The 25,330-nt window shown below is 38.5% G+C and overlaps 1 protein-coding gene across 8 annotated transcripts in view; it reads left to right on the forward strand.

Moving 5' to 3' along the window:
• CDC42BPA (CDC42 binding protein kinase alpha) overlaps nt 1–25,330 on the forward strand; it is a 333,741-nt gene that overhangs the window by 275,225 nt on the left and 33,186 nt on the right. For 7 of the 8 annotated variants that reach the window (XM_067564840.1, XM_067564839.1, XM_067564837.1 and 4 more), the window contains 12 exons: nt 2,081–2,119; nt 8,404–8,523; nt 9,275–9,355; nt 11,780–11,885; nt 12,758–12,894; nt 13,637–13,776; nt 15,098–15,179; nt 17,122–17,338; nt 19,779–19,841; nt 20,593–21,186; nt 23,223–23,320; nt 24,730–24,814. In XM_067564840.1, coding sequence (XP_067420941.1) covers nt 2,081–2,119; nt 8,404–8,523; nt 9,275–9,355; nt 11,780–11,885; nt 12,758–12,894; nt 13,637–13,776; nt 15,098–15,179; nt 17,122–17,338; nt 19,779–19,841; nt 20,593–21,186; nt 23,223–23,320; nt 24,730–24,814 — 1,762 coding nt within the window. The remainder of the gene's footprint in view (nt 1–2,080; nt 2,120–8,403; nt 8,524–9,274; nt 9,356–11,779; nt 11,886–12,757; nt 12,895–13,636; nt 13,777–15,097; nt 15,180–17,121; nt 17,339–19,778; nt 19,842–20,592; nt 21,187–23,222; nt 23,321–24,729; nt 24,815–25,330) is intronic. The other variant, XM_067564833.1, reaches the window with a different exon arrangement.

Consider the following 25,330-nt stretch of genomic DNA (forward strand, 5'->3'; position numbering starts at 1 on the left):
TTTGGAATGAAAACAGATTTCAAAAAGTCAGAATTTACCATAGAATGAATAGATCATTTATTTACAGCTCTTTTATTAGCCCCTCTAGTAAATTTTTAATGCATATGATAAATTACTAGATTGCTGTTGAAGTTGAACATTCTAGATATGCCTAGATAGAACCAACCTATTGTGCTGTTGAATGTAGCAGGTACCTTTTCATATTCCATTGCCTACAGTGAGTGAATAATGAATGAGGGTAGCATAGCGGTCGCTGTGGGAAAGGACCAACAACAAAAGGTTAAGACATTAAATAACTGTTTTGATGTTCACACTCCTTTATTAATATGTATTTGGAGGGGGGGATATATCATTTGAATTTGCACAAAGCTAAATATGCTATGTTTCACTTAATTGATCCTGATCTAATTTATCAAGCAATATCCTTAAGACACTATCTCTGAATTGCAAAGATTAAACAAAAATATAAATATATACATATATATTTTATTCATAGATAGCTCGGTTCCATGCTCTACATCTATTGAACAAGTTTTGTCTCAGTATATCATTCAGAACTTAAAAACTAAAACAGGAGTCTTAAAAAATACCACTACCACCCTGGACATAGCCTCCATCCCCCATTCAGTCTCCCTGATTGACAATAATAGCCTGGAAGAACAATGGGGGGTTTTTGTAGCATGTCTTGAAGGGAATCAAATCTAGACTATGGGGAACCAATGAGGAGTGTGAGTTCTAGAACCAAAGACCTCTCACCTGCCACCAGCCCCAACCCAAGCAAATGAGGGGGCTGCTAGGTAGAGTTGCTCAGGAGATTGTAGTTTCTGCAATATCACCTGGGGCATGGGGTTGTCTCGAGTAGAACCAGCAGAAGAACCCCTTACTCCCCACAACATGTTGGTAATAACTTAGAGACCAAGATATTGAGCTAAATTTTACCCTCATTTTACACTCTTTGCAAGCCCATTGGAGACCATGTAATTTCATGGGTGTAAATCCCTTCAGAACTTGGCTCACTAAATATATCCTTTAAAATGATCTATTTACATACAAGGGTAGAGCTATGGCTTGAATCTCTGCCACCCAAATACTTTACGTGTTTATAGCAAACTATAAATGATTGTAGTTTACTTTAATTGCATCAACTAGGAAGACTATAATTTCCCTATTTCTGCTGGAGAAAATTAAAAATAGATGTCTGGGCTCCAGCTGCCTATGACTAGAGCCAGCAGACACTTCAGGAGAAAGAGCAACATCTCACTGTGCTGATGATTCACAATGCCCCTCCCCGTATCAAAGAGCAACTTGGGCTCTATTTTAAGGGTGATGATTGTGATCATTTTATATTTTATATTAAGTGGAACCTACCGTGGCTAGCAAAAGCATTTCCCCGTTTTTTGGAACAGAATATTTTTTCATTCATAAATAATTGTAAATGAAGTGTCATTTGCTCCTGAGTGAGTAAAGCTGGTGTTGATAGTAGGTCCTTTCCTGCTGTCAATCCTTGCTCAAAACACTCTTTGGCTTCAGTTGGACTACCACACATGGAACATTGAATCTGGCCCTGATAAGTCTCCACTGTATGAACTGGATCCACAACACTCACAGTTAATTACTTGATAGCTCTCTCTGTAGTGAGAACACTGGCTGCACCCACACGTTGATAATTCCTTAGGTTTGGAAGAATTATGGTTCTTAATGATATTTTAAAGTGAACACATTGGGCGTCCAAGAGAGGAAACTATCCATCTTTTACTGAAGATAAAGGTATTTATTGTGGAAGTCATGCATATGTGGTCTAATGTAGTGTACACTGTAGAGCATTATTGTCTGCTGTAAAGTTACAGGATTTGAAATAAATGTTTCCTTCCTATGTTCTTCCGTGTTTTTTTCCTCCTGTTGTTCCCTCTTATGAATAACATCCCTAAAATATATACAACTTTGTTTTAGAAATATTTATTTTATAAATATGTTTGTACATGTATACAATTTGTCTGTTAACATAGTGACAAATTCTGAACTAGCGTGTGTGCCCTTGTGTTAAGTTTTGTAACACATTTTCCTCCTTTCTTTGTTGAAGCGCTCTCCGTCCTGTATTCCAGCTAACAAAGGCAGACGTGTAAGATGCTGTCTTACTCTTTGTGGCCCTTTATTTTTGCCTGTGGTGTACATGCCTTTGTTTAATGTAGGCTGTCTTATGTTGACTATTTATGGCTTGTGTATTTACCTTACTGCATGTCGTTTGCTGCTATTGCTGTTGCTGCTGCTGTGCTGTTCGTTGTTTTAAAGCTATGAGTTCAAAGCTTTAGGAATGTTGTATTTGGTAATATTTCTGTGACCAGAATACCACAGTAACTAAAGATGGTGCTTTGGGTTTTATTCTTTTTTTATACAAAAGGGAAATATCACTAAAGCTCATTGTGAAAACTGATCAGATAGCAACATATTGATAGCAAGGATGAACAGGCTTCGAATGAGAGCCTTTTTGCTTCCATTGCATTCTGAAAGAGCTTAGTGAGGTATTTTACAGGAATTTCCCATAGAAAGTAGAAGTTTGGCAGTCAGACGGTTATTTAGGCACTATCGTGGCTCAGAGATGATTTTTTTTATCGAATTCTAAGCAGGTAATTTAAGTAAACTGTAGTAGCCAATAGAAGCAGAAACTCTAATGTATGATGCTAAATATCTTCAACCTTGGAGGTGCATCTAAGCTTTTGGTGGATTTATAAACAGTTCTGAGAATTTATATAACCCACATGGTAGTATCATGTCAAAGTTTTGTCAGAATGTGTTTGGATAGGTGCGTTACCCAACAAGGAGTAATATGTCTGCCCTGAACTCTCATCACTTTGTGATGATATATAATATAGAGCATAGTTTCTCAGCCTGTGGTACGTGTACCCCTGACAGTACGCGAGACACAGGCAGGGGGTACCCGGGAAAAAACAGAGTGAAGGCGAGGCGGGAGGCAGCTGCCGACTTCTGGGGAAGCCAAGCGGCAGCAGCCCGCTTCCCACCCAGTCCTAGCTCCCAGATGGGAGGCATGTGGCAGCCCCCCTGCTTCTGGGGAAGATAGGCAGCAGCCCCCCACTTCCCGCCCGGTCCCAACTCCCAGATGGAAGCCCGGTGGCAGCCTCTGGCATCTCGCGAGCTGGCCTTACAGCTGGCTGGCAGCCATCCACACCCTGGCTCTTAGCCGAGGGACAGCCTCCAGCGCCGCGGCTTGAAGACGGACAGCAGGCCGACATCCCTGAGTCCCAGCCGGTGCGAAAGCCTCTTCTGCCCCACTTCCCAAGCTGGCAGCCAGGCGGCAACTACCTGCAACTTGCCCAGGTGGCAGCCCCCCTCCCTGGCTCAAAGCCCAGTGCCCAGAAAACTTGTCAATTTCACTACTCTGCTTCTCCACTATTAAAGTTAATAACAAAACTCCCATTGACTTTCCATAGTGCTGTATCAGGCCCTAAGTTAATTTTTCAATTTAATAAGTGCAGTAATAAACATTTCTTAGAACACAGCAGATAACCTCCTAAATAGAAAATGTTGTAGATCTCTGCAGAAAAGTTTCATAACTTTTACTACATTGCTGGCAAATTGTTTATCTTTTAAGGATGTACCTTGAAGATGTTCTTCTGTATGCAAATATTAGGTTGCAGGATAACCCTATCTCTCCATCAGATATTCCTTTCTTTCTGAATATTTTGAATATTTATGCAACTCCAGCTTAGATCTCCAAATTTAACTACAAGAAGGGTGACATTTCCATCTCTTGCTATAGAAATTTCTCCTACAATTAATTGTTGGGGTGGGGAGGCAGTTGTTTTGTTTTTAAATGTTAGTGGTTGGAGGAAGTTATGAATTATTGAAGGGATTTTGAGTGGGACCCAAGAAATTTCATTTTTGGATTTTGCAAAATAATTTAAAATGCCTATAGCACCACTGTCAGATGGCTGGGAATATTACTACTTAAAGGCATCTTTAATTTTTAACATTAATAAAGATTTGGAGTTATAATGTGCACCTGGTAAATCTGAGCACAAAATGTTTGCTTATTGCTAATTATTGCCATAATGCTTGAAATATATTTTCTACGTGTAATGAACAGATATATTGGTAAGTAGGAATTTTTATTTTTCAGTATGGAAAGAGTATGCATGCATCAAAACTTGTAGACTCCTTTATCCATCTTGGGTTTTTTAAGATGATGAGCATTCTCCACCAACAATTCTCTGAAACAGTTTGAAGCATTTGTAAAAATTACAAACCAGAGCATTCCCTCATACCAGTTTTAAAAAATTCTACAATTACACCTGTTTACTACTGTGATTATATTTTTAGATGGAAAGGACTGTTTATGCATGTTCAAGAAGGGCAGTTTGGAAATGTAACATGTTTCCTGAAGGGTTATATCGTTTGTGGTATTCTATCAATAACAAGGGAGAGAAGCCATCACTGGGGTGTTTATAACACCTTCCAAGAAGTGTTTATATTGTTGCTGGGCAGTTATTTTTTGGATTACCAGGGTGGCCATTCCCAACTGACATAGCAAGGCATTATTTGGTGGAAAGATGAGAAAATTGTAATGTTTGAGACCATTTCTGTAGAAAGATAGTCATCAACAATCTAGTATGTTGCAAACATCCCTGGTCTCTCCATTATTTATAGTAGTTTAGTTGCTAACAGAGAGAGAAGCAGCTGCTTAGTCAGCCTACTTTTTTAAAATGTATTTATACAGGAAAGTTCAACTCAGTGGAGACATCTTGTTCTTCGAGTGGCTCTGCATATTCCCACTTAAGGGTACTGTGCAACCTTGTGGTGCCTTGAGATAGAACCAATTTTTAGCAGTGTCAGCTAAAGAGCTCCCCCCCCGACACCCCATGACATGACACCCCACTGAGGGCCAGGCTATATAGGGGATGGGACAACCCCCCTCAGTGCCTTCCAACTGCGTGCCATGAACAGATGTGAACCTTTCCGATTTCTTCAAAGCCAGAGCTTCTTTCTTCTTAGATAGTTAGTATTAGCTGTTAGTTTAGTCAGTTAGTGATTCTTTTTCAGTATCATGTTATGGCAGAACTGAAGAAGAAAAAGTCTTCCCAGGTGCCTCAGGTGCTTGGGAGAAGGACCTTCACCTTCTGGTTGTTTGGTCTGAAGGCCTCTTCTCCCAGAACCCAGCAGATTAGAAAGACTCGCCTGCTGCTCCTTCTCCTGGAGGAAGCCCTCAAGGCCATAACCTCTAGTTCCAAGTAATCCTCCAATCCAGAGTCCAAAAGGCCGGTCTTGGCCCCTGCTGCTCCCACTAACAAAGGACTGAAGGATTCCAAGAAGTCGCACCCCTGACTGGGATCAGATTCGATCCCTGAGGGCCTCCTCAGTAAAGCCTCTCAGTCTGCATGTGGCCAAACCAAGGACCACATGGTTGGATGCCACTTCCCAGTTCCAGAAGAGAGACTGAGAAACAGTTGTCTCTGATATCTAATCATTCAAAGGCACTGGTCTGCTCAGGAGAAAACCCTGCACATCAGTGTATTGGAATTAAGAGCTGTTCATCTAGATCTCAAATCATTCCTCTGTCGCTTGCCAGGGAGGGTTGTGCAAGTGGTTATAGGCAATACATCAGCAGTGAATTACGTCAACAAACGGGGGTGGAGCTCACTTCACTCTTCTGTATTCAAAGATAAGTCTGTGGAATGGGTGTATTTGTCACAACATTTACCCTGTGGCTCTGCATCCAACAGGGAAAAACGACGTACTTGCAGATCATTTCAGTGGAGACAACTCTCAGGTGCACAAATGGTTCCTAAAGGATCAGTTGGTTGAGACTGTATTTGCCAGCAGTAGTCGACAGGGTATAGACCTGTTTGCAACCAGAGAACAAAAAATGTCACCTCTTCTGTTCCAGAGAAGGCTGGGACAGTCAGTTTCTGTCAGATGCCTTCCTTCTACACTGGGGGAAGGTCTTTTTGTCCATTTCCCTCCCTCCCCCTTCCATTTAGCCAGAATATAGTAAGGAAGATATGTCAGGACAGGGCAAGGATGATACTAATTGGCCCAGTTTGGCCATGTCAGCAATGACTGACTGATCTCCTTCAACTGTCTGACAGACTTTTCATGCGTCTTCCATTATCCCCAAATCTCCTATTCCAGCATGAGAGTAGGATCTTTCATCTAGACTCACAGCCTCTTCACAGAATCATAGAATATTAGGGACGGAAGGGACCTCAGGAGGTCATCTAGTCCAACCCCCTGCTCAGACAGGACCAACCCCAACTAAATCATCCCAGACAGGGCTTTGTCAAGCCAGGCTTTAAAAACTTCTAAGGATGGAGATTCCACCACCTCCCTAGATAAGCCATTCCTGTGCTTCACCACCCTCCTAGTTAAAAAGATTTTCCTAATATCCAACCTAGACCTCCCCCATTGCATCTTGAGAGCATTGCTCCTTGTTCTGTCTTCTGCCACCACTGAGAACAGCCTAGCTCAATCCTCTTTGGAACCCCTTTTCAGGTAATCCCCCATCACTCTTCTCTGTCATACGTACTTTGGATGCCTGAAGGGCCCTCGCCTATTACCTGGAGGGGACTAAAAGTTTTCATAAATCTTCCATATTGTTTGTCTGATGCCAAAAGCCCCATGGGTTATATGGTTTCTTCCCAAACTATTTCTCAATGGATGGAACTATACATTGCTGAATGCTACAGAACAGCAAAAGTCCCTGTACCTGCTGCGACTCAACTGCATTACACTGGAGCTGTGGCTACATCCTTCACCTGTCTTAGGCAGGTGCCAGTTGTTGGAATCTGCAAAGCTGCGACCTGGACTTTGGTACATACTTTCACCAAGCACAGTGCTCTGAACTTGGCTTCTAGGATGGACACAGGATTCATCAAGGTGCTTCATTCTCTATTCAAGTAGGACTGTGTTCCTGCCTCCAAGTTTGTTTCAGCACTCCTTATTAGTCTATCCCATAAATGAGAATATGCAGAGCCACTCGAAGAAATGAAGGTTACAAACCAGTAATCAGAGTTCTTTGAAATGGCTGTGCATAGTCACACTTGCCACCTGCCTTCCCCTCTTTGTCGGAATCCTTGTTTTCTGGATCTCTGGCTTTGCAGTGGAAGAAACTGAGGTGGTGAGGACACAGCTCTCTACGTAGCCTCACCCTAGGTGTGGCACAGGCGCGCTCAAACTGACACTGCTAGAAGATGCTTCTACTGCAAGGACCACAAGTTGGTGCAGTACCCTTAAGTATGAATATGCAGCGCCATCTCGAAAAACTCTGGTTACAGGTAAATAGCCTTCATTTTTCAGCGAGGACTTGCTTCTGTACAAGATTATCAGGCAAATAAATCCTATGCTACTCAATAAAGAGAATAGTTTTGCCTCTATGCCCTATGGCAGTAGAATCATTTCCTTAGAAAACCTTAGTAGCTCAGTTAGGATTGAGTGTCATAGATTCTCATGCAATATCAAGCACTAAGAAAAAGGCCCGCTTCACTAGCTGCATCTATACTCAAGATGATCTTACGTTCCTGCAATTTAAATCATATACACCTACGTCCTCAAAAAACATAGCCATTTCTGTACAAACAGCAGTTTCCCTGGCAAAGGAAACATGTAGTTTGCTCTGTCTTTTTCCTCTTATTGCTAAACATACCATTTAGCAATTTTGTAGTAAGTTACTAAATTTACTTGGCAAGGGATTTTTTTCGTATAATTTAGCAGCATTTGCAGTAGCAGATGAATTTGTTGTGTTGTCTTTCAAAATACCGTGAATGATTAGGACCTGAAGAATCATCAAAAAGGAAATATTCTAGAATGTAATTTAGCTACTTTATTGCAAACTTTTAATTCATCTTTGTCTAAAATGTGTTTCTTTAGAAAAGATGTATTTTTCTTTTTCAGCTGATTTTTCAATTTTAGACATTCAGCTTTTCTTTACATTTAGAGCCCCAATCCTGCACTTGGATTCCCTGTGTCTGTGCAGCATCCCACTGCTGTCAGTGGCATTTCACATGGGCGGTATAGGGTCCACACTAGGAAATCCTATTACAGGAGCAGGACCAAGGAAAGTAGTGCTTGAAAATATCCTAAATCTACCTTTGAAAGGGCTGCATAGATAGCCTAATCAAGAACGCATTAAGGCCTTGAATTTACAAACACTTAGGAACATGCTTAACTTTAAGCATGTGAATAGTCCAGCTAAAGTCTACAAATACTCACATTCTAGGAAATTTAATTCTCTTAGTTTTTGTATATCCCTTTCAAAACTGTTTAACATTGTAATTTTATTGTTCTCTCAAAGAAACTCTGCTGTTTCCATATCTTAGTGTGAGAAGAACAGTGAATTATTAAAAGTGACGTAATTCTTTTTTGTTGTTGTTTTTCCCTGTCATGTTTCCCTAGATTGATTCAGTTGAGAACTTTACACTGTCTAATACTCCTTCACGGGATGAAGATTTCAAGTCTCACCTTCATTCAAGATCTAGGTCTCCTTCCACAGCTAGTGACATTGAACCAATTGAGGTACTGTCAGTGCTGATGCTTTGACTTTTTACTTATGAACTAAGAGTTTGTTCTGTACAGAAGTGACTGCTGCAAGCAGAGTTTGTCCTTCTGTTTAGACTGAAATTCAGTCACATGTAGAGGCCCCATGCAAGGACTGTGCACCATTTAAAATGTTTAAACATGAGCATTCTGCACTACAGGGAATTTCCACTTCAGAGCAAGTTAAATTTCACCCAGGATACAGCTGATTGGGACTGCAGAGCACATGGAATGAATTTTAGGTGCACTGTCTCTTTTAATAACTCATCTTTAGTTGCGGTCTATATTTTAAAAGTCTGTGCTAAAAGTTACATTATACTATAGTCTTGTTTAATGACTCATTCTCAATCACTGTTCAAAACCATATTAAGGCAAAGTACTAAATAACTATAATAATGTGGCCTCTATCTCCTTGTTAAAATGTAAATTTTTGAAGTGGAAAATTTAAAGTTGGAAATTAGGACTGATTCTTTCAGTATAGACCAGGCAGTTTTAAATCTCACTAAATGAATAAGTCTTTACTTTATTAACACAGCAAACCATTTGCTTGACATTTTCTGCTGTGAGACTCAAGTTTCATTTTTGCTGAGTGTTTTCCTTTATTAATCTTTGTTCTCCACTTCAGTTGCTTTGCTGTTGGTTTTTGTAGCCTTTCTGTTTTAGTCAAGCAGCTTTTGATAATGTGCCTTTGAGGTCTCATTACTTTTTGTGGTGGGGGTGTTATGTACAGGTTACAGATCATCCTCCATGCTCAGTTCACACACCATCCATGAGGACAGCATATATTGGATCAGGACTTTCTGCACCAAAGGTACTCAATCACACCTTCAAAAATTCTGTATCGAAGGGGGACACATTTCACTCCTAGACAGTGGCTTCGGGAAACTTGTTTATCAGAATTTTGTTCTTAGGGTTGCCTGGGGTTGTGTTAATTTAAACTCCTTGCTGTTCTGGAGACTCAAGGCCCCCAAGCCCTAGACAACAAGATGCAAAAGGTTGGAGTTGACTACCTAATGCAAGAGTACACAGAGTTGATCATTTGTTCTGCATATCTGGTAACAGCAAAAGTGCCAACTTGGGCCAATTAAAAAGAGCAGAAGGAGATTATGGAGCTAGAAGATAATGGAAGAAGATAAATTCTGGAGAAAATTGAGGGGAAGATTCTCCCTTTCTCTGTCTTTGGCACTCAGCACGAGAAGCTTTCAGCTTCTGCTGGAAGTGACTAAGAAATGAAGATTTGGGGATAAAATTCACTACTGGTAAGGAAGGATGATGCAAGAAGCTCCCTACCACTTAACCACTACATAGGGACTGTGCTAGGGGGTTGCCGTCAAAGCAGCTGTTCATGGGTACTTAGGTGCCCCCAGCTTGCAACAAAGCTGGCTTCACTGACCAGTGTAAGCCCAGCATATAAATTCCTTATTTGGGCAGGCTGGAAGTGGAGGAAATATGGATTTGTCTGTGCAGAACCAGGAACCTCAGTATCTTTTGTAGCCAGCATGTGGTAGCACACTCAGCTCACATTATGTCTCTGGTTGAGAGGATGAATTCCAATTCTCCAACATTCCTGCATTCTACTGACATGGAGACTGTATATTTGGACTTTATGAATTTCACCCTTGGAGGAATAGTTTCATGAACTCCATATATTCAAGCCAGGGTAAAAGAGTTTTTTTGTACAGTGAAAGGAAAGACTCTCACGGTTAAATTTTCAAAAGTGCCTGAGCAACTTAGGGTCCTAAGTCCCATTTGAAATTGTTACCCTATCTCTGTGAGCTGTATTTCTGAAATGTTGATAGATGTTTATCCATATGGAAATACTGGATGATTTTTTAAAAAATGCATGCTTCCTCTAGTGACTGTCAGCATTTTATATGCAGATAGGAAACAGAGGTAACCACAAAATATCAACAAGATTTACCAAAGCTCCTGCTAGGAGACTATTACTTTATTCCTGTATTCAAGTGCCTATTTTAAGTCTCCCAACAAAAGCTTTTTGAACCTGTGAAATCTTGTGAAACAAGCTTTTTACCCTGGAAAATTAGTCTGTTTTTGTGAGCAGTTCTCTGTTGCACTAAATAATAAGTGATCTTCTGTTCTTGGAGCTGCCTCATCTTATATTAGGCTTTGCCACTAGGTTTCTAAAATGGGACATTAATGTCTCCTTTTGAAACTGATGAGAAATTGTCTGTAGTCAGAAAACTCTCTACATATGAATCAAACAGTCTGCGTCATAAAGATGGATGCAGTCAGTCTTTAATTGATAAGTATCTTAAACAGCTAGCTGAACTATAATATTCCTAGACATCAAAAATCTTCAGCAAAGGTCTCCCTATTTCAAATCATAAACATTGTACAAATGGATGGTGATTTTTTTGCATTCACGAAAGGTACAGTAGGAAAACGTTCTGTTCCCTTTTCCACCACGGTCTATTCCTCTAGAGGAGACTCTCTTCCTGGGCAGAGTGGGAATAATTTATCTACAGGAAATATGTGAGGCAGCTTCCTGGGCATCATGTAGAATCTTTTATGAGTCATAACAGGCTGATCACACAGACACAGTCATTTGTCTCTGCTATCTTTGTGGCAGCCTGTTCACCCTGTGGAGGGAAAGAATATATGCATTGGTTCACACAATACATGTTCCCAGGAGTCACAGAGAAGGGAACTCCCTTCAAAATCAGCCTTATGTGGTCTGTTTCCTTAAATATTTTACCATTGACTTTATGAAACCACCTATGCCTAGCACTGTAAAACTGAACTATATCGTCCATTCCAGTATATGTCAGGATTTTAAACTATTGTGAGCCACCCGCGTGTAGCTTTCCTTTTCCAGCTGAGGCCCACTGCCCTTATCATGAAGCTTCTATGAACAGCATTTCAAAAAAATGTTTGCCTGCAACTTCTGAAGTACACTATACCTACTGACCTTGACAACCTTCCTTTCAACAGTGGTAGCAAACTCATATGCTGGGACATGGTCCAAGTTTCAGTAGTTTAGTTTACAGAGGATGATAGCAGTAATCCATAAAAATTGAGCTATTTTAAGACCTGATAAGTGCTGCAAGGTAAATTTTCAGCCCAGGAGTCATGCTCTCGTTTTTGTTAGCATACATAAGCTGAGCTTTCAAACCTACATGTATGTTCTTTTATGTACGGTATGTCTATACAAAAGTCATTGTTTTTTTGTAAAAAGGTTACCAGAAATTAACAATAGTGCCCATTTATTTCACAGCCTAAGGCCCACCAGTTTGTAGTGAAATCTTTTAATACTCCTACAAAATGCAACCAGTGCACATCTCTGATGGTTGGTTTAATAAGACAGGGCTGCACTTGTGAAGGTAAGTGTGACAAAAGTAAATGGGAGCTTTAGTGACTGTGGTCTTAGGGAAAGTGTTATTCAAACTACGCAAGCAACATTATTATGTTGAAATAATGCATTCCATAATTCTTATGTTTAAATCATGTGTTGTGTTCTTCATCTTGCAATCTTGTAACAGTGAGAGCTAAACATTCTGGGTTTCCCACACAGAGGATTCTACAGTAAACTGTGTAATTGGGGAAACAGGACATGATGTGAAATATTTAGAATATTATGGATGATAGTTGAAGGTAGTTTAATAATTTATTCTAGATTTTAAATGACAGGGAGGAATCATGGTAGCAGTCAGGTGTGCTGACAACAGCCAGACTTTGTGGCTTAAGGGGAAAATGAAAGACAACCTGACACTCAACCCCAATTTTACACTTCTTCAGGATTTCTTTAGTCTAAATTTGTATCCACACAAGCCGACATAAATCATTGAGAAGAGTTTCAGCTTTCATTGTTTTCTGTTAGAAATGGGCCTGAACCAAAATCATAGATCTGAAGTTTGCAAGTGCCCCAATCCTAACTTCACAACTGACACCTCTTTCTCCCATATATTCCAAACCAGAGTGTTGGATCCAGGCACTCTGAACTTTGAAGAAGTTCGCATTCATATCAGAATCTAGCTATTCAAGGCCATGTGTTTACTGCTATTATGAGTAACCTTACTTTCCCCTCTTTCAGTATAGCAAATTTTATTGAAATAATTCAGTTATTGGCAATGAAGTACACTTCAATAGAGGGCAAATTCTGCTTTCCATGTACTATTACTATAGCTTTCACATTACAAAAGAGAGGAGATTTTTACATGAAACATTAACCCCCTTTTTTTCATCCTCTGATAAGTATGTGGATTCTCATGCCATGTGACCTGTGCAGACAAGGCCCCAGCAGTGTGCCCAATCCCTCCTGAACAGACCAAAGGCCCTCTGGGGATAGATCCACAAAAAGGCATAGGAACTGCGTACGAAGGTCATGTTCGAGTAAGTACCAGGAAACTGGAGTTGGTAGCTTGGTGTTAACTTTGCTGTTGTCCTGTCATGGCAGGGAATTAAAGTCTAGCTCTGAATTGTTTTGTTTTATATTGTTTTGTTTTAAAATTGCAGTCTTGGACACTGAAGACCTTTGATTATTCACAGAACAGTTATAATATTGGCAGCAGCAACCAAGCTCCTCTCCTTCTGCTGTGCCAGTGTGCTTTGAATCTGTCTTAGAGGAACCACCTCTAGAGTAAGAGGCTAGTTCTGTCTCCAAGTCCAGTCAATCTTTGGGCCCATCTATTGAGATTAGTGTCAGCTCTGGTGGTGGTTTCTTATGAGGTGCGTGGGCATTGTACTGAGATCACCAAACAGCCATTGAATGTTACCGCCCTATCTATCTGGGCTGCATTCCAGTAGATGAACTAGAGAGGTGTAAGACTCTGTTTCTTCTTGTATCAATCCCTCTGTTCCTTTTTTTATGAGTTTATGGGTGTAGAAGGGTGAGGTGGGGACAGAACCCATGACATTACAGCTTTTCTATAATATAACATAGCGCTCACATCTGACACTTGGACAGGCTGCTCAGCTGGCTCTTATTTCTTTCACTGTACACTTCTACTGTTACTGATACTACTCTTCATTGTCAGTGACAGAGCCAATACTTGCATTTTGCTCTTTTACATTTTTTCATTTTTGAATACACAAATTCATGGAAAGCTGATCAGTGTTATTTATTTTACTAAAGGTTCCTAAACCAGCTGGAGTAAAGAAAGGTTGGCAGAGAGCACTGGCAGTGGTCTGTGATTTCAAACTCTTCCTATATGATATAGCAGAAGGAAAAGCATCCCAGCCCAGCGTGGTAGTGAGTCAGGTTATTGACATGAGGTAAGCGGTGTGATGCTGAGTATGGTTTTCAGTGGAAAACCAGAGATAGCAAATTCTTCACTTTGAATTCCTTGGAATGAAGGTTACATCCAGTAAGGTTCTATATCCCTGATCAATACTTAAACTGAGGCTCATTATCCAGTAAACTTCATTGCTATAGAAAATTTCTATTTAAGATATCGTAAAAATTTGTTCCGGTATAAAACTTGCTACATAAGTTCTCAGCCAGGGAACTAAATGAATCTTTTGTTGTTTTTGTTCTTATTAACCAAGTGTGGTAATAACAACTTACAGTGTTTAGTGGCTGTAGCTGAAGTTTAATCTCTTTTGCTATATAAATATCCAGTGTGTTCTTAGGTCTCTATACCCAAGGGTTTGTACTGACACCAACAGTGTACAGAATGTTATCAAAGGCTTGTAAGGTATCAAAACTTGACAGTATCAAGCCCAATAGCTTAATCAGTCTGTAGGTGAGACATTTCTTATGTCCTCTGCTATGAAATCAATAGACTAGTTCCAGTGCATTGTGAAGTATTTCAGTGCATTTTAAGGCCTATCATCCTTCCTGGGAAAGCCCTCTTCCGGTATTTGAAATCTACACTCAGTGCATGCTTAGCCAAATTTTACCCCAATCTGTTATGAATTCATGTGGGTGTTTTAAATTTTGTTACTGCATTCTATGCAACTGTGCATCTGCCATATTGTGTAGAAGACATGGGGTGAGTGGAGGGAAGGAAAAATATGCCAATTTTGTGGGCAAATACAGTTTTGAATGATTAAAAACTGAAACCTTGTTATAAAGAGAACCTAATGGATTTCTTTATTTTTAGGACCTGATCCTGTGAGGCTGTGAGCAATCTCAACTCTCAGTGACTTCGGTATTATTAAAATCCTGTTGACTTCATTGAGAGTTGAAGGCACTCAACGCCTTGCAGAATTCAGCAGAATTCAGCTCTTAGTATGAAAGCTAATCTTTTAAATTTTCAAATGTATTTACCAATGTAGCTACAATTTGTAGTTCCTCGGAAGTCCAAGGTGGTGGGGTTTGGGAGAGGGAGATTTGGATTTTTGTTGGCTTTTTTTTAACCTAAGTAGAAAGCTAATGCAGAACAGCTGGTGTGGTCAAAATTTGGTTACAACACACTTGTAATTTATTTCTGCTGATACTGACTGGAGGATGGAAAATCAAGTTATTTTAAAAATTAGGTCTGGGTGCTATATTATTGTGTGCTTCAGATAATAGATCTACATTTACTGTGCAAACACAAGTAAAATATCAGACTTGTATTCCCTCCTAAATGGTATTTGTTGTCTACATAAGGGATGAAGAGTTCTCAGTGAGTTCTGTCTTGGCCTCTGATGTCATCCATGCAAATCGAAAAGATATTCCCTGTATCTTTAGAGTAAGTATATATGTTAAACCCAATTACTTATAAGTGTAGATTTGTTAGTGTGATGTATTAGGATTGAGTCACACACACTGGCCTTCGTTTTCAAACTTTTATCTCCATTGCTAACACAGATCCAGCTCCACCCATCGTAGAAGTGGTGCTTAGAATTACTGTTCATTATTTGTATTGCCATAGAGCCTAGGAGCCTGAACATGGACCAGGACCCACGGGTGGTAGGCACTGTAACAAAAAAATGGGTCCTGCCCCAAAGAGCTTACAATCTAAGTAATGTTTAAAATATATACTTGCATCTCATTCTCGTGGTTTAAAGGATACAATTTTCACAGATCTCTCTTTTTTTTAATCTTCTTGAAATGTCTTTTTTTTTTTGTTGTTGTTTAGTTCTGCAATGATATTTTACATTTACATTTTCTAACCTTACTCTTACTCTGTATTTCATATTATTCCTGGATCCGTAGTTCATACATTTATTGTATATATGCATATCTCTCTTGAACATATACATTTGATTCCTGCAAACTCCCATTCATGTCAATGGATAGAAATCAAGTGCAGAATATTCACAAGAGATCTGCATTGCAGATCTGAAAGTAGGATTTTGCCTTCATTGGTTTTTTCTTATATTCTTAACATTTTTTACTAGATTATTCCTACAAACTTTGACAATGCATTCTTTATCTTTGTCTGTCTAATTCCCTCTTATTAACTTCCCAACCGTTGCTCTATTATCCCATTCCATTTTATCCCATGCCTTTTCTCTTCATCTATTGTTCATTGTGCTGGAATAAAAGAGGAGCCTGAACCACAACACTGGATCAAGAACTGTAGGGAAGATCAGGAGTGAAATCTTAGCCCCATTGAAGTCAGTGGCAAAATTCCCATTCACTTCAGTGGGTTCAGGATTTCATCCCAGATTCAGAGGTAAAGGTAATCTCTTGCTGAAAGTCAGCATCTTGACTTCCATTTATTTTGGGTCCTCTTCAAGTGCTAACAGATTACATTATCATTGCTTAATACTCAGATTCCTTCCCATTTACCGTACACATACTAAATTAAGTCTTTAATTTAAAGCCAAGTAATGAATTTCTTCCTTTCTGTTTTCCCCTTTTGCATAATATGGAAGGAAGCAATCCCATGCCATGACAAGAAACATTTAGCTAGAAGTATACTTTTCACTCTTTGTGCAGGAGCTAAGATCTCCTGTTACTGCTAGGGTGAATCATCAAACACTTTTTGGAAAAGATCTTGCAGAACTTTCTCTCACTCAGTCTAGTGACTGACAGCAGGATTTGTTCTAAAGGGAAACATTTACTCTTATAGAAAGTATGTCAAAGTAGGGGGGAAAGTCCAAGATAATAGTAAATATTTTAATATAATTTTGAATTAGATTGCTGGAATAACAGCCACTGTCATTAAAGAAGTTAAATTCTTAAAAAGCTTGCGTTTGATACTGAGTGCAGTTTCAAATCAGAGATTGTTTTTCTTTCTTACATGTAATCAAGTGGTCCAACTATTTGAAAAGGTTCCTGTCTTGGTTGCTCATGCAGAGTTCCCATTACATTAATGTTAATAAGAATTGTAGGTGTGCACTAAATACAGAATACACTTTCAGAAATACTGGGTAAACATGTTTTTCATTTATAAAACTGCCATAAAACATAGATACCCTTAATAATTTAGAGCAGATCTCTCCGAATTATATAACTGATAACAAATCTACTTAAAATGAAGTTTCCTTGGTTCAGTCACCTTCACTAAATTATTTTTGCATGGATTTCTGATGCAGAAACCCAGTTCTTCAGTTGATTGAATGCAGCTCAAGTCAGCATCTAATGAAAAGGACATTGATAGCCAGGGACTTGTGTTTCAATAACTAGTGATGAAGACTCTTTTCTTTTGTTTCTTAAACATATACATTTAAAAACTTTTTCAGGTTACAGCTTCCCAGCTCTCCGCATCCAGTAATAAGTGTTCGATCCTGATTCTAGCAGACAGTGAGAATGAAAAGAGCAAGTGGGTAGGAGTGCTGAATGAATTACATAGAATTTTGAAGAAGAACAAGCTCAAAGACCGATCAGTCTATGTTCCCAAAGAGGCTTATGACAGCACCCTTCCTCTCATCAAAACAACCCAGTCAGCAGCAATCATAGGTATGAAGTTGATAATCTTGCCATAAACACTTCTTGGGTGTTACTGGACACAGTTAGGATGTTAACACTTTCTGCATTCTCCTTTCCTCCTAGGCAGTGCAACAATGCAATGAGCCATACATTTGCATCTAGATCTTTTTCTAAAATGTAGATCAAGCTGATTTGTAAATTAGGGTGACCAAGGGGTTTAAAGTGCTGTGTTAAGATTGCATTTCTCCCTGGAGGGTTGAGTTCAGATCCTACTTATGACAATCTACAATCTTCTGATTGTATATAATAAATGCTAGAGAGATTGGCTCATTATAAGCAAAAGATAGATAAATTCAGCCCCTTTGTTTCTTCCCACCCTCTGAAAATTTAAGAAAAATAAAGCTTCTGTCTATGAGTTCTGTTATTCCAAGACAAATGTTTGTGCACTTTACTCAAACAGAAATGTCAACAAAATTTTACATTCTAGGTCCAAAGGATTAATTCTCAATTATTATGTTTACTATTAATTGTGCTCCTCAACACTTATTAACTTGGTTTTGCACATGGAAAATGAGTAATTGTATGAGCAAAAGTTACATGCACAAATAATGGTTTTGCACATTCAGAATAGTGGTGCTCATGAATCTCACTTGTGTAATTGAAGCTAATCCTTAGACTCTTACTTAGTTTTTACTTGGGCAAATTTCCAGCAAAATCTGTGAAACAAATGGAAATTTGCCTTAGTAAAGCAGACTAAAGGAAAGGTGGGTTAGGACATTAGGATTTGGCCTTTCAGGAGGCATGCTCAGAATCTGGACCCTAATGTATGCAGTTCAACACAAAAATAATCTTGGGTTAAACTTCATTGTGAAATATTTTGGATACAAGAACTACCCACAGAATGAGGTAAATAACCCTCTATATTGGCTACTGAATAAATAACATTTGTTGACCATTTTATGCCGTATGGCGGTATGGATGGTGATATGGGGAAGTGTGGTGGGATGCTCAGTGTTTCTGATAAATCCTTAAGAGCACTCCCCCACCCTATTTCATAACTACCGTCCTTGTGGCTGAGGAGTGGGCTTGATTTACATTGCATTCTGTGAACACAGCTCCTTAACTAGCCAAAGTAGCACTACCAAGTGAGTAATACAGAACGTCCTTCACCACTTTATCGTCTCAGGACTGAAGATACAGCTTCCATTAGGACTCCTATCCCCTGTAGGTACAGAAAGCAACAATCTAGGACAGAGAATCAGTCTGGATCTATTACATGTTAATGCACAGCATCTGTGGTTTATTTAAATTTGATGTTTTATTTGTTTACTACAAAGTCAGTACTATGCTTAAGTGCTCTGAACAGTTGTTATGGATAATGTTACATAGTGACATTTCTACTAGCATGAGAAATAGAAAAAGGTTGTGATATTTCTTTCAACTATACTATGAAAGAAAAAAAGGGAGGCTACCAATGCATTTTATTTTCATATATATATTTTGGTTTTGGAGGACAGGATTAGAATTCAAAATGGTCTTGATGAACTGTATAAATGATATGAAATAAACACGATGAAATTCAATAAGGACAAATGCAAAGTACTATACTTAGGAAGGAATAATCAATTGCACAAATACGAAATGGGAAATGACTGCCTAGGAAGGAGAACTGCAGGAAAAGATCTGGGGATTATAGTGGATCACAAATTAAATATGAGTCAACAATGTAAAACTGTTGTAAAAATGTATTAGAAGATGTATTAGTAGGAGTGTTGTAAGCAAGACACAAGAAGTAATTCTTCCACTCTACTCAGCAATGATAAGGCATCAACTGGAGTACGGTGTCCAGTTCTGGGCACCACATTTGGGAAAGATGTAGACAAACCGAAGAAAGCCTAGAGGAGAGCAGCAAAAATAATTAAAGGTCTAGAAAACATGACCTATGAGGAAAGACTGAAAAAATAGAGTTTGTTTAGTCGGGAGAAGAACAGACTGAGGTGGGACATTATCACAGTCTTCAAATATGTAAAAGGCTGTTATAAAGAGGAGCGTGTTTTCCTTATCCACTGAGGATAAGACAAGAAGTAATGGGCTTAAATTGCAGCAAGGGAAATTTAGCTTAGTTATTAGGAAAAACTTCCTAACTAAGCCCTGGAACAAATTACCTAAGGTGGTTGTGGAATCTCCATTATTGGAGGTTTTTAAAAACAGGTTAAACCAACACCTTTCAGGGATGGTCTAGATAATACTTAGTCCTGCCTCAGTGCAAGGGACTGGATTAACTGATCTCTCAAGGTCCCTTCCAGTCCTACATTTCCATGATTTTCTATAAGTGACAGAACTTCATGTGTTAACAACATGTATCTGCTTTATGTCCCCCTTTTGAAGCAGTGTGTCCAAAGAGAAATGCCTCACCATTTTTGTTTGTTTTTGTTTTTATTTTGTTTTAATTTTTTTTTTGTTATCATAGATCATGAAAGAATAGCTCTGGGCAATGAAGAAGGGTTGTTTGTTGTGCATGTCACCAAAGATGGTAAGATATAATGAATTGTACTAATTATACTAATGGTCAGTTTGAATAGTCAGAAAAATGACTTTATGAACTTTCAATATCTTCTAGATCCAATTTTCTAAGTTTACAGTTCCAAAAGTTACTTTAATAATTGCCAGCTGTGTAGTTTCCATGTGGGTGCTGATAACCAAGTTATTCCGTGTTGTTTCTGCCTCTTGCATCATTGCTGGTAATAAATATTCTACATCTGAAATGTAACTTTTTTTTTTGCTACATTTGCATGATTTTGTTTCATTAAGCAGAATATCTCTGCAAATCTAACAAATAAAAATTCATTAATTCTGTAAAGTAAGCAAACCCACCACAAAGTGCAGACCTGCTTGTTGAGTAAATATTTTTTACTTAGTCACTCTTCTGATTACAGGCACTCTTTAAATTAACTGTTTTCACATGGAATTTGCTTTAACCATTTGCAAGAAAAATCCACTTCTCCTCCCTCACATAGCTGTTGGGAGGAAGAGCTTCATATTTGACTCACATCACTACTCAAGTCCTCAAGTAAAGGAAGGGGAAAATGAGGACCTGGTATGTCTAATATAAAAACAGCTGGGAAAATGGTTTTATTTGTGTTGTAATGATGAGACAGTGTTTATAGATCATAAGAAAGCAGTAAAGGATTTTTTTTCCTATTCCCCTTTAAATTAACCCTTTTTGCAAGAATTTTTTAAATCAGAATGTTAAGATTGGTTTACTTCAGGTTTTTGTTTTGTAGAGATTATTCGTGTTGGTGACAATAAGAAAGTTCATCAGATTGAGCTCATCCCTAACGAACAGCTCATTGCAGTGATCTCAGGACGAAACCGTCATGTACGGCTTTTTCCTATGGCAGCCCTGGATGGAAGAGAGACTGAGTTTTATAAGCTGGCAGAGACAAAAGGCTGCCAGACAATAGTTTCTGGACAGGTACGCCATGGAGCCCTTACTTGCCTATGTGTGGCTATGAAAAGACAGGTCCTTTGTTATGAACTGAATCAGAGCAAGACACGTCACAAAAAGATGAAGGAGATCCAAGTCCTGGGTAATGTTCAGTGGATGTCGGTCTTCAGTGAGCGGCTCTGTGTGGGTTACCAGTCAGGATTCCTAAAATATCCCTTGCATGGAGAAGGAAACCCATACAGTTTGCTCCACCCAGATGACCACACGCTATCATTTATCGCACAGCAGCCAACTGATGCCATCTGCGCAGTCGAAATCTCAAATAAAGAATATCTGCTGTGTTTTAGCAGCGTTGGGGTTTACGTTGACTGTCAGGGCCGAAGATCCAGACAACAGGAACTGATGTGGCCTGCAACACCATCCTCTTGCTGTAAGTCTCTCTATATAATAATATAATGTTTGTGTGTATATAATTATTATTTATTACTGTTTGTATTTGAACTGCATGTGCAGTGCCCCAGGTGGACTTGCAGCGAGCACTTTATGAATGTATTACCTAAAATTGAGCCTGAGTCTCAAACTGTAGTCAGAGGGCCTAGTTTTACACTTCTGTAACTGACTTATGCTGCTGTTACTGAAAGAACAATAAAGATTCGGGATTTTCAAACTCGGATACCTAAAATCATCTAAATAAGTGGCCTAATATTCAGAGTGCTTGAGACCCCCCTACTCTTACTGAGGTTCATTGCTTCATGCACTCAGCACCTCTAAAAGTTGTCACTTTTATTTAGGAGCCTTAAATCTAGGCCTTCAAACGTGAAAATTTTGGTCAACACTGAACTTTCTCAAAGTTCAGGGTCATTCAGTTCTGTTAGTCTGGTTTATACCTGTCTCTAGTATTATTATTGCTTTTCAGTCCTTTCTCCCATCACCTCCTTTTTCTCTTCTTTCTCCCCATCTGACTCCTCTTCTCTTCCCCTTCTCCCTCCAAAGAAAGAAACAAAGAAAGAAGTCTGGCAAACGGGAGGAATTAACAATACTTTCCATGAGTTTAAGAAAAATCATCTTCCTTATTGAAACATGCCAAGATTTCTTATTCCAAGAAGTTCTCTGTTAAATATTTATTGCACATTTTTAAGGGCATGACTTTCAGTTCAGTTCATTTTAAAATTAGTTTAAAACATACAGTAGCCCTAAAATGTATCAGTTAATAAGCACAGTATTATATTTTATATTGGATTTTGTTGATGTTTTGTTTTTTATAATTGAAATTTTTCCTTCACTGTGAAGGCAGCATACTCAGCCCCTATAACAAAAGGAGGGTTTCACATTGCATGAATGCACCCCGTTTTGGCTGTTAAAGGAACAGCATTCTTTGGATCCAGAGGGACATCTGTCAGCTATTTCATATTAAAAAAGATGGAGGCTGCAGAATTAGGACCTTGAAAATTAATGGGACAAAACAAGGGGAAATGTGCATGGGGTGGCTCAAAGAACTGAGGCTTTCATTAGTAGGCCACTAATTCAAAGACCATGCAACCTGGTCATTGCCATCTTTCAAGACTTTTTGGTTGCCAGTGTGAAGCAAGTGGATGTTCTAATTTCAGTTCCTAATGAATGTGTGTCCAATCACAGAAACCGTTATAGCAATCATCACAAATCAACACCTTCAATGGTAAATTTAGCAGAAAAGATCATCGTTAGACCCAGCAGAACTAAGCTGAGGCACATTACAGAGGAAGTGCACTATTTCTTCCATGCTGTATCTGATCTGTGCATGAATGGAAGACTTAACTCTCTAGAGCTATCAATCTTGCACATTTCACCAGCATTAAATTCTGTTAAAATCTAGAAAATAGGAAATGAAAATCAAAACCAGGAGAAATGTGAGGACTGTCTTCTTGGTTCCTGGTTCCAATTGCTGTTCAGTATAGAGTTCCAGAAATGAACAGCTTGGTTCAAAATCCAGTAGAGGTCACTGTTTACTTGCCTACCACATAATTTCCTTTCCAAAATCTAAGCACTTATAAGTAAGGAAATGAATAGTTGAGGGTACCCTAGAAAGAGACAAAGAAACATTAAACAAAAGTTAACTTTTCAAATCAAAGTAATTTTTAGTTATTTATAGCTCAAAATAGTTTGTTTCTGCAGAGTCTTAGGAAAATTAATCATTCTTTTTTGCCTTCAAAATAAATCTTAAGGCAGTTCTGAGGTCAGTCAGATTTTCTAAGCACATATTATAGGGTTGCCAATATATAGTTTGTGATGAAAGTCAGTTGCACCCTTAACTATAGAGAAGGTTTCAGCTTCTCCAGAATTGGAAACTAACCCAGGGTTCTCAGAAGTACCAGTAATATCTGGAGTATATTTCAATGAATGCAGTTAAACTATCCTTAAGAAATGCTATGCTATGAACCCTGTGTTGGCTAAATACATATGACAATATACTTAATCCTTCCTTCTCAGGTTACAATGCACCATACCTCTCAGTATACAGTGAAAATGCAGTCGATATCTTTGATGTGAACTCCATGGAATGGATTCAGACTATTCCACTGAAGAAGGTAACTATCTTTGGGCACCAAAGCAGTTGGATCAGGCTCTGATACTCCTATGCAAATCCATCTAAAAAATTGATAGCAGCTGGGATATGGGGCATCATTAAAGAATATACTTGAACTGAAAGGAGCTGCTAACAGAATAACATGCATGATTTTAAATCAGAGTTACCTTTACCTACTGTCTGCTTTGGCTACAGTTTCATCTTTGAGGATACGTGAGTGATGAATCAACACCCAGGAGAAACTTTTGCACTTATTGGTTTTATGATAGAATATTAATGTCTGAATATTAATTTACATGCAGTTTCATAGAAATTAATTATTTCTGTTATTGCCATAAGCTAATAGATGTTACAGATTGAAAAGATCTGAACAAGTCTTGCCCCTCTTGCAATTTCAGGATGTTAGGACCAGCCATGGTTAGAAACATTTTGGTGAGACCAGCACAAATACTACTAGAATCAAAATGATTTTTTTGGAGCACTGGTCCTGCATCAATGATGAGGAAATATTTTCCTTCCAAAAATACAACATAACACAGCAAAGAAAATATTTTTGCTAGGAGAAAACTGTCACCATCACTATATGCTATGTTTTTCTGCACTCAAATGTTCAAGAACTGAAAACTGTTTGTCACACCTCGGGCTTGATTTACCAATGTGTTACTCCAGTTTTAAGCAGCCAAAACTTTTTCCTCCTACTTATCAAGGTGAAATTTATAATCTTTGGTTACTGGTAAACACAAAATGGTAGTGTAACAAATGAAGCCTCTTTTCAGCAAGAAACTGCTACATGTAGGAGACTCAACGATGGTGATTTGATATAAAATTTTATTTCTGAATAGAATATACAGTGTAAATATAGTTAGAAATGGTTTTCGTCTTTTGAAATTTGAAACTGCAAAAGACTGTGTGTCGTGACACTGCCATCACAACATCATCAAGGTGCCAAGCCATCATCAAGACATGATGCTAATGCCCTGACAGAGGTGTGTCTTAGTGCTGTATTCTTAAGATATGAAAATTTTTTGACTTCTTGCAGAACCATTTGTTTGAAATCTGGGACTTTAGCCCTCCATCATTTAGTTAAATAAATTGTTTTATGCAATTTATTATCTGCAAGTTACTTAGATGAAGCCTTAGGATTGCCTCTGTATTGGGTGACCATTAAATATGTGTTGCCGTTCCTCAAGAGTGCAGTGATTTCCCATATAGCATTGGCTGGAATTTCTTCTTTGCCACTGTTGTGCAGTATATGCTGCACTGGTCGGCTCCTTCATTCCACCTCTGAGATGGCTGCATCTCAATAATGCTTTTTTTATGCAGTTTGTAATATTTTTTGGAATCTTTGAAGATGAGAGGCAGTATATAAATATGATTTATCATTAAGATATTTGTTTTCAATTGTTTCAGGTACGACCATTGAATACAGAAGGGTCACTAAACCTTTTAGGACTGGAGACAATTAGATTAATATATTTCAAAAATAAAATGGCAGGTAAGTAAGTAAGTGAGAGCAGATTTTACTACTGCTAATGTTTCTTTTGAAATAGCACCTTGCTCTGGCCTGGATCTTTGTGTTGTGGAATATTATATTTCAAATCCATCTGTATTTATTAACTTGGAAGCAAACCAGGCACTGAGATACCACAATGAGTTGGAGAGGTATAAAAGCCTACTTACAAAGTCTGAACTTCTTCTCTTTTCAATCTCAATACTTTTCAATACTCAAAAGAGTATGATTTTTTTTAAACTTAACTTTAAAGAGATTTGAAAACAGAGGTTAGAGCCCACCAAAAGCCCATGATTGTCACTGAAAATATTTGGAAAATCCATGATCATGTTTTATTTCAAAACTTGGTTCTTGTATTTTGGTGTGTTCAAATCACAATGCCGCAATAAAGAATGGAACAAACAGAATGATTGCAATGGTATGTAAGTTTATAACTCTACACATAAAAAACCACCAGTGGCCTTTAAAAGTTAAACTAACAGTAATATAATTTTCTAGAGA

The sequence above is a fragment of the Emydura macquarii genome, unplaced genomic scaffold, assembly GCF_026122565.2.
Source record: "Emydura macquarii macquarii isolate MOO-44397 ecotype Brisbane River unplaced genomic scaffold, CSIRO-AGI_Emac_v2 contig_2676, whole genome shotgun sequence".
NCBI lineage: Eukaryota > Metazoa > Chordata > Testudines > Chelidae > Emydura > Emydura macquarii.